We start from the raw sequence: 9,679 nt of genomic DNA on the forward strand, positions 1-9,679 counted from the left end.
CGTTGAAAGGTAATTAATTACTTAACATTGTTCATTTTTCTCGAACTGAAATGTAGTCACTAGTGAGTCAAATTTTAAACGCATACGAGAAATAAATCAAATAGAGTAGTATTACAATCGGTCAATCGCATTCGTCAGGGGTACGGAGAGACCGTCGTCATATTTCATCAGAGTGTGATGCAGAACAAGCTTTGTTTCTACGATAGGGACGTTATGAATATTGAGGGGAGATCTAGAGACGTCAATACAAAATACCGAAATAATTCCGGGAATGCGACTTTGGCCCCCCCGACTACAGCCCTGGCCTCAAAACGACTTTGGACCCCCTAACATTGGTCCCCTCCGACTACAGACCCCCACCCGGCAACAGACCCCCCAACATTGTCCCCACCCCCTTTTGGTAGGGGGGGCTGTTGTCGACTAAATCAGCCGGCAACAGCCCCCCTACCAAAAATTTTTAAAGTCCATGGTGGTCTGTTGTCGGTCGATCTAGTCGACAACAGCCCCCCTCCCTTTCTGATGGGGGGACTGTTGTCGGTCAATTTAGCCGACAACAGCCCCCCCCTTTACGTTGTGTTACATCATAGAACGTGGCAGGGACAAATTATATTTTTATTGATATGTACATTTGATCCTGACCACCGAATGCTGGGCTGGGATGGAAGCCACCGCCTGGTGGATGTTGTGGCTGGCCGGATGAATGACCCATGATATGCGGATGATGTCGCTGCGGAGGCAGAGAGAAACCGACGGAAGACCCAAGCTGCTCAAGTTGAATAGCGGTGGCAAGAAATTACCGGGTCCGTTGGCCGGTCCGTTGACCGCCGCCGACTTGGTCGGTGGCATCCGATCCTGCGGAGCAGCTAGAGGAGTAGGCGGAAAAGCGGCGGACGCCTTCGTCATGTCCGGATTCATGAGACCTGCGGCGACGCCTCCACCTGCGATTGAAAGAATGTTGCAAAGACGGCCCAATATCATTTCCCAGTGTACTGCGATATCACATAATGTGGCGGTTTATACCGCATCACTTTTCTCTTTCTTCTTTACATGAACAATGTCTTTTGTGATTGTCTTAATTCTCTACACTTCTCTCATTTTTAATTAGACTACTTTCTTCATTTTCATTGTAAAGAATTTTTTTAAATTTAAAATTACACAAAAATTGCAGCTGATTATATATTTTTGCGCGACGCCGACAAAGTACAAATACGTATAAATAAAAAAAGGATTTCTATAGTAGCAAAGCGCGGTTACTATGACGAGATATCAGATATATGGTTTGTCCATTCGAATTTCGAGAATTTATTTTAACCTCCAAGCCGATTTCGACCAGATCTACTAGAGCTTCTAAACAACAGTCAACTTCTTTTGGCAACTTCAATTGGAGAGGTGATTGAATGAACAAACCATACATCTGATATCTCGTCATAGTAACCGCGCTTTGCTACTATAGAAATCCTTTTTTTATTTATTACGTGTTTGTACTTTGTCGGCGTCGCGCAAAAATAAAAAAACAGCTGCAATTTTTGTGTAATTTTAAATTTAAAAAAATTCTTTACAATGAAAATGAAGAAAGTAGTCTAATTAAAAATAAGAGAAGTGTAGAGAATTAAGAAAATCACAAAAGACATTGTTCATGTAAAGAAGAAAGAGAAAAGTGATGCGGTATAAAGCGCCACATTATGTGATATCAGTACACTGGGAAATTATATTGGGCCGTCTTTGCAACATTCTTTCAATCGCAGGTGGAGGCGTCGCCGGAGGTCTCATGAATCCGGCCATAACGTGGGTGGCGGCCTCTTTCCCGCCCACTCCTCTAGCTGTTCCGCAGGATCGGATGCAGCCGACCCAGTCGGCGGTGGTCAACGGACCCGGTAATTTCTTGCCACCACTTTTCAATTTGAGCGGCTTGGATCTTCCGTCGGTTTCTCTCTGCCTCCGCAGCAACATCATCCGCACAACATGGGCCATTCATCCGGCCAGCCACAGCATCCACTAGGCGGTGGCTTCAATCCCAGCCCACATTCAGCATCGACAGCATCATCGGCAGCGGTAAGGGCGAAGCCATGGCCGCCATCACGTCCGTTGATGCCGAGCTGAAAGCAATAACGGCCATGGCGGCCATGTCACCGACCATCTGAGCGACAGGCCAAGCATCGGCTGACGGCCTACCGTCCATCGTCGAAACTGAATTCAACTTATCCAACTTGTCCAACGGCGATTAAGATAAACTGCGCCGTTTGGCCATGGTATCCGGCGTCCAGGGCCTGTTTAAGTTGTTGGTTTTCTCTCTCTTTTTATATAATATCCTATCAACAACCCACTCTATACCGTTTGCGTCGTTTTTTTTTAAATCAGGCAAATTGAAGGAAAAATTGTATTTGCGTTATTATTGTATTATATTTATCAAATGAACATATTTAAAAAACAATAATTTGTCCCTGCCACGTTCTATGATGTAACACAACGTAAACGGGGGGGGGGGGGGGGGCTGTTGTCGGCTAAATTGACCGACAACAGTCCCCCCATCAGAAAGGGAGGGGGGCTGTTGTCGACTAGATCGACCGACAACAGACCACCATGGACTTTAAAAATTTTTGGTAGGGGGGGCTGTTGCCGGCTGATTTAGTCGACAACAGCCCCCCTACCAAAAGGGGGTGGGGACAATGTTGGGGGGTCTGTTGCCGGGTGGGGGTCTGTAGTCGGAGGGGGACCAATGTTAGGGGGTCCAAAGTTGTTTTGAGGCCAGGGCTGTAGTCGGGGGGGCCAATGACCGCATGCCATAATTCCAATTAAGTATTTTAGGAAGATTTTTATTAATAATTTATTAATGAGCTGCAATAAATCAGTAACGAACTTCCTTTTTGAGCAATAATGGATTCGTAATTGATGTCAATTTCCGATATTGTTTCGTGGTTTAATGCAATAGTATTGTCGGCCCTCATAGTGCGAGGACTTTCTACATGATAGCTGTTTTATTCTTTAATTCACTAGCAAAACCAAGACATGATTTCGAAGATTGATAATCACCATAAAAATCATCCGAAATAAGCCAGAATCGGATTCTGGATCTTTATATTTTCATTTTTTTTATGTTTTCAACATTTCGTTATCATGCGTGGGCTTGAACATATAGTTTAAATGAAAATATAACCCAAATATAGGTCGTAACTTTTTAATCACAGTGTAGATTTTAACATGAACAAGTCAAACACTGTTACTGCAGTAATTTAATGTGCACACGGTTGTTGGGCAGTCGTCGAAAGGTTATTGATTAGTTATCATTGTTCACTTGTCTTCAACTGAAATTTTACTACCGCGTCCTAACCAGGGATAATTGAATCAAAATTATAGTTGAATTTGTTCATTTCCATGGGTTAAAAAATATTCGAAAATAAAATAAAAACAAAACGAGCAAATGAAATGAAATGAATCCCAACAAACAGTGGAGACTAATATAAACTATATCTAGAACTAAACTGAGGAGCACATCTCCGACCGGAACGGGATCAATTACGTCGTCTAATCCAGCAGCAGTCACTCACGGTGATGATGTGACCTACTCAACTGTCAAATGGTTCTCTGTTGTGTGTGCGTCTCACCCTAATTATACCATTTCTCGTGATTTCATTTATCTTTTTCTTTCCCCAATTTCCTCCGGGACGGGTACTCTTCAAGTGATGTAACGTGTATATACGCAGCCCGTCTTGTTTGTTGTGACGCTGGGCGAAGAATGAATCAGAAAAAGAAATGCTACAAATCGAGTTATTCCGGTAATGACGTCTAATGGAGCTATACACACAAACCGGATTGCTCGCAATCCTACATCGAGAATGAGAGAACTAGCGCCGAGCTACAGAGGCGAGCAGCAGCAACGGGATGGTGGCGGACGAGGCCTTATTCTATATAGCCCCCATCGTTCTGCGTGTAAAGTCCGATTACACGGGCTAGTAAACAAGTGCTTGCCTATTGCTGCTGTGCTATACACGGTCTATACTATATAGTTGACTTGCCCTTGTTCGTTTGTCGTCGTCCCATCTCAAAACTCGGAGCAAAAAAATAAAATAAAAGACGGAACCAAATAGGCCACGGCCCGTTGAGCACCAGCACACGCGGAAAAAAGGCTGGAAGGGGGGAATAAGAAGCTGTACTATACAGAAACTAAAAACAAACAAAAAACATGTCTCCCCCTTTTACTTTTTGTTGGGTTGTATGATTCCATCCATCTCCCTATCTGTATAATACCACGTAATGGGCCTTTCGATTGACTTCCTAGAAGCACATCCGTCTCGATGGCCAGCGCGGCCAGCAGGGCCGGCAGCTATTATGTCCAGTACACTCTGTCGTCCACTGTGTATAGTGCAGAAGACATTATAAAGCTCCCCCCGCGTGGATCGCATCCAGTAACGACTCCATGGTGGGCGCCAATCCCCAACTCTCGGCAAAGCTGAGCCCAATCCAACTCTCCATAATAGCCCAGCATCAGCTCTGTGTACGACTGCTGGGCTGTGTGTGCCTAGGCCCGGTTACAATTTGTAATTGCCCAGCTATATATACATACTACTCTTCTGGCTCTTAGACTAAGTCCATGGTGTACATACATCGAGACAGTCGACGTTTACACGTAACGTTTTGCTTGGATTAACATGGTATAGGCAAATGGCATTTCTCTCCCTTGTCGAAACAGCTGTACACGCACAACAATAAGAGACGACGCCGTTTTGACGCTGGCTTCACTCTGTATATTCAGACTCGATATATAATATTATAACACAAGGGTTGGATGTAATTAACATGGCCGATCAATATATAAGGAAACGTTTCACGCACATCAATCATCGTCGCCGCATCATACGTCAAATCGTCGCAATAATTTCAATAAGAATATCGTGGAGTCGAGTCGGGTGGTGGAGAAATGTACAAAATATAATTTTGAAATTGTGTGTCATCGTCTTGTATTATTATGTACACAATCACGTGATATAACAAACGGATATAAGAGTCCAATTACACAACAGTTGAGAGAGGTGAGATAATGAAACAAACATAAAATGATGAGACTTGATTTGTCCTTTTTATTTACCTAAAAAACTAAACGAAGAATTGATCACGAATGGCCAATGTGGTGGAAGCAAGGGTGTCCTCCTCCTCCACCGTTGGCGTTGCCCAGGAGGAACGGCAGAGCGGCCGCGCTGGCCAGGTAATGCGGATTGTACATCATGGAACCGACTAGTCCGGCCGAGTATGGAGAACTCTGCTGGCCACCTCCGTTGCCCGGCTGCTGCTGTTGCTGGCCGTAGACGGGCGAGTGCTGCTGCTGATGGCCGCCGGGTGGATTGCTGCTGCTGGGCGGCGAGTTGACGTCCAGCCCTGGATTCTGTTTCTTCCATTTGGTGCGCCGATTTTGGAACCAAATTTTCACCTGAGTTTCCGTCAGCGACAATTGCAGGGCCAAGTTGAGTCGCTCGCAGACGGACAAGTAGCGCGTCGTTTTGAATTTGTTCTCCAATGCGACGAGCTGCTCGTAGGTGAAGGCCGTTCTGGCCCGTCTCGGCTTCCCTCCTCCGCTTCCGCCTCGATCGCCTCCGTTGGCCGAGCCGGTGCAACTGCCGGCGCCGCTGTTGTGTTTGCCGTTGTTGTCCTCGGAGGAGCAAATGGAATTGATCATGGCCATGCTGTTGTTCTTCTTCTTCTTCTTCTTTTTCTTCTTCTTGTTCTTCTTGTCGAGTTTGTTCTTCCGGCCGGAAGATTCCATCTGTTGCTGGAGCAGCTCGGCGGCGGCCACCATCTTGTTGCCGCCGTCGCCCATGAGCAGATCGTCTCCGCCGACGTTGCCCAGTCGAATGAGGACAGCGGCCGGGTCGTTGACTTCGTCGCAATCGTCCATGTCCACTTCCGTATCTTCGTCATCGTCGTCGTCGTCATCTTCATCCTCATCGTCGTCGTCGCAATCTTCATCATCTTCCACTCCGTCGTCACAGTCGTCATCGTCCCCCGACGATCCTTTGTGACTGGTAATGGATCGGGCCCGATAGCTCCTCTCTAAAATATTCCGCGAATGGGAAAAAGAAAAGGAAAAACAGATGTTTGATTAGCATTTTGGCTGCGCTGTTGTCGGGGGGTATAGAAATGGATTCGTCTCGGGAGGATATCCCCCGCGCGCTAAACGGAGCAACAATTCCGCAATGTGCTGTGTATAGATGTGCAATATGAATACGTTTAAATTAAAAATGGCCCTTTTTTATTTTCCTATTGAGATTGTCCCTTGGTGGTGGTGGTGGCTGGCAAAGTCATCATCTATCTCCTCTCACTGCCGCTCTAAACGCTAATTTGAAACACCAGGACTCCACTTTTGTGCCCCCCCCCCCCCCTTTTTCAGCCTTTCCCTTTAACGTCTCTTGGGCGACACCTTCCCGTACAGCCCCTAAACAGTTCCTAATAACAGACAAGCGCGGCTTTGGCAGCTCTTTTTGGAAGAAGAAAACGTCGGAGAAATTATTTTTTCCCTATAGGACATCTAATACGCTCGTACATACTCTGTCAGTTATTAGGAGACGGGCAAAAAAGGGTGGGGGTGGACTTGGAAAACAAGTATAGATTGACTGAACAAATTAGTACTAGTGACAACTGAAGAAGAAAAGGGGTTTTAGTTTTTGCATGATATGCTGGGCTAGAAGGGAAAAAGAGGGAGGAGCCGGGCCGGAAGTATCTTTCTCGGACGCAACAGGAGGATGAACCTTATACATGGGGAGGGGGCCATGTACACCGACTTGGATATACTTGACAGGGTTCCGCAACAACTTCCGCCTTGTATGTATACGCACTCCGGTTATTGCCCTTTTTCTTAACTCTTGTTTTTTTGTTCTTCCCAAGAAAGGAGCAATCAAATGACTTTAGCCCCAACCTATTAATGTCCTCTGTTTTACACAATAGTCGAGAAACCGGAAACCTCCGACAGTCGAACAGCAGTTGCTTTTGTCAATAACTGGACGACCCGATTTGAAACCAACTCTATATATACGTGCATATAGCTCAAAAGGGTATCTCTTTTAATAGGGTGACAAGACAATGTGTAGTATAACGAGTCGAGACAGCTGATGCTGCTGCACTGGACAGCAGCACGAGTGTCAAGGGGGGACGGAATGAAATTCAAGACGTAATAAAAAACGACCACAAAAAAGGACAAAAAAGTTAAGCTCCATTCCGGTTAGACACGTGTCGAACGGGTGTCAAACAGTTCACAGTTGAAATTACCTGATTCGAGGTCGCTGCTGCGGTCGTAGAGACTGTCCTCCGACTCGACGGATGTGCTGTGTACGTCCATGTGATGGTGGTGGACTTGATTCTGCAATTGCTGCTGGTGATGGTGCTGGAGATGCTGCTGGTGATGCAACAGATTGGCCGGATTGACGGGCAAGACCCACGGGTGATGCCCTCCTGGATGGTTGAACAGCGGATGGTGGTGATGGATGTGCTGGATCGGATGCTGGAAGATGTTGTTGTTGAGACGAGGTGGCAGTTGACTGTGCTGGTGGCCGGTGAATTTTGTCGGGTCCAAAATGTTTTCAACGCTGAACTTGAGTGACCTGTGTTGCTGCTGTTGTTGTTGTTGCTGTTGGTGGTGGTGCTCTGTTCGGACTGCCGTCGGCATCGATTCCTCCTGCTGGATGGAAGAGGCCGTGACTGCTGAGGGCGAAGGCGACACTTTGCCAATTCCGGCCACGAACGGACCACCGTCTGATTCCACATTGACTTCCATGTCTTGATTTGCTACTGGACGCTGGTGGGCGATTTTTTTGAACGACGTCTCGACGACGAGTCTGAATCGTCTCAGATCCACCGGAAGAGTTGCGTCCATCCGCAATAGCAAAAACCCGACGGACAGTCAATAAATATCAGCTCAAAAGTTAATTTGTCCCTGTCGAAACTATTCCAACAATCACGGCACTTTTAAAATTTTCCTGATGGCGTAAACTTGTTTGAACTTGAAACTCTCAAACGGACGAGATCGGACACGTCTAATAAAAATCAGCTGGAGGAGTTGTTTGCTCGACGGAGATTGACGAACTGAATGAAGCACCAGCCACAACTACTCGTCTCTATATCGGATGGAGAGATATCCGGTCCATGTATACTACTGCACCTAGAGGAAAGATGTACAGTAATACGTAGTGCGGATGAGTGTGTATATAAATACGGACGACGTGAAACCGCCCAGCTCTCTTCGCCGGGGCAATCAAGTGGGAGAGGCCGAGAATGAGGGAGAAAAAGAGCCTCCCCTCGTCTTATACACAAGTCGGAGGCGATCCTCCACGGATGCTGCGCGGCGCTGCCTGGGCTCTTCCTCTATGTCATCTGGATGCGGATGGCTCCTCCCACTGGGCAACATCCGATTGGCCCCGGCTGATTCTCTCAATAGCTTCTTCTCTTTCGGCTCTTTCACCAGCAGTCAGCAGCAGAGAGTCGACTCTATATCGTCTCGGGTGCCCAGCACAAGCGATGACGGCTACTCTCACTTATTTAGCTGATTCTCTCTCTCTCTTCCCATATGGCCTACACACACGTATTTAGCTGCGGCCGGGCAAATGGGGCTTGGAGGAGGATGCCTCCGGTGCTGTGTATATCAACTATAATTTTCGCCGCCTACCGAAAACGATCATCGCGCTTCTTATTTGATTTGTTTTGTTCCTTTTTTTTTAAATTTTATTTTTGTGTCCGTCGTCGTCCAAGAATTTGAAAAGAAATAAGAAAAGAGACGGCGTGGGTGGTGCCCGAGTCTAGTCTATACACACACACACAGCAGAGGCAGAGAGAGAAAATGGGAGGAGATGGGAAACGATGAGAGCGGCTTTCACGGTTGAACGTTCGGCTCCCGCTTGTCCCGCGCGCATCTTCCTAGCAGCATTACGCGGGAGAAAATAAGCTGCGTGAGAGCCGGCCCATTGCGTTTCTATGTGCTGCTGTCATTAGCTTTTCCATCATGAGCCCTTCTACCCGCCGCCGCCGCCGATGTGCCCAGCATTTTCCCGGCAGCAGCAGCGCAGCGGCGGCCGTGCCAACTGGGCGCGTGAGTCGCTCTTTTCCCTCTTGATTTAACTTGTAAATTCTCGAGCTGCTTATTTCTTTTTCCTTTCATTCTCTTCTTCTTCTTTCACGTCAAATCAAGCGATTCCTATTCGGAGCTTTTTTCAGTCTCAAATGAGTCGAGTCTAATCATCGCCGTCACGCCGTTTTGGGCCGATTCCAAACGATCTTCTCGTCCCGCCACACAGCAGCACCCGTAAATATTAGACGCGACTAATATAGACCCGTGATGCCATCGGCGCCCGTGTATATTAGTATTATTATTTCGAAATGAAATCGTTGATGACACTGCATCTCTTTTACATTTAATCTGCACAAACTATCAAGTCTTATCTGAATGCCATTGGCCCAGCCTATTAGATTTCGGCCAATGTGGCATCAGGGGACTAATAGGCGCCCCCACAAAATCACCGAATATGCAAATCCAATCGTGTTTTCGCATGCGGAGAATGGCAGATCTAATGGGATATCAACTTTTAATGGCGCATGTACAATTCAACTGCTGCTATAGAGATATACAGGCCCATTTCTCTTTTTCTTGTTTGTTGGCCCTGGTTCCCTCTGGGGGACCATTTTCAACACGTTTGCATCCGCC

The 9,679-nt window shown here is 46.7% G+C and overlaps 1 protein-coding gene across 1 annotated transcript; it reads right to left on the bottom strand.

The window, feature by feature from the left end:
- Positions 1 to 4,938: 4,938 nt before the first annotated feature.
- Positions 4,939 to 8,224, bottom strand: LOC124320958 (homeobox protein slou-like). Its single transcript, XM_046783871.1, has 2 exons — positions 7,255 to 8,224; positions 4,939 to 6,042 (listed from the first exon to the last, which is right to left on the bottom strand). Exons 1-2 carry the CDS (start codon positions 7,856 to 7,858, stop codon positions 5,108 to 5,110), a joined length of 1,539 nt encoding a protein of 512 aa, XP_046639827.1. The 5' UTR covers positions 7,859 to 8,224; the 3' UTR covers positions 4,939 to 5,107.
- Positions 8,225 to 9,679: the final 1,455 nt, after the last annotated feature.

This window comes from Daphnia pulicaria, chromosome 1 (assembly GCF_021234035.1).
Source record: "Daphnia pulicaria isolate SC F1-1A chromosome 1, SC_F0-13Bv2, whole genome shotgun sequence".
In the NCBI taxonomy this organism is placed as follows: domain Eukaryota; kingdom Metazoa; phylum Arthropoda; class Branchiopoda; order Diplostraca; family Daphniidae; genus Daphnia; species Daphnia pulicaria.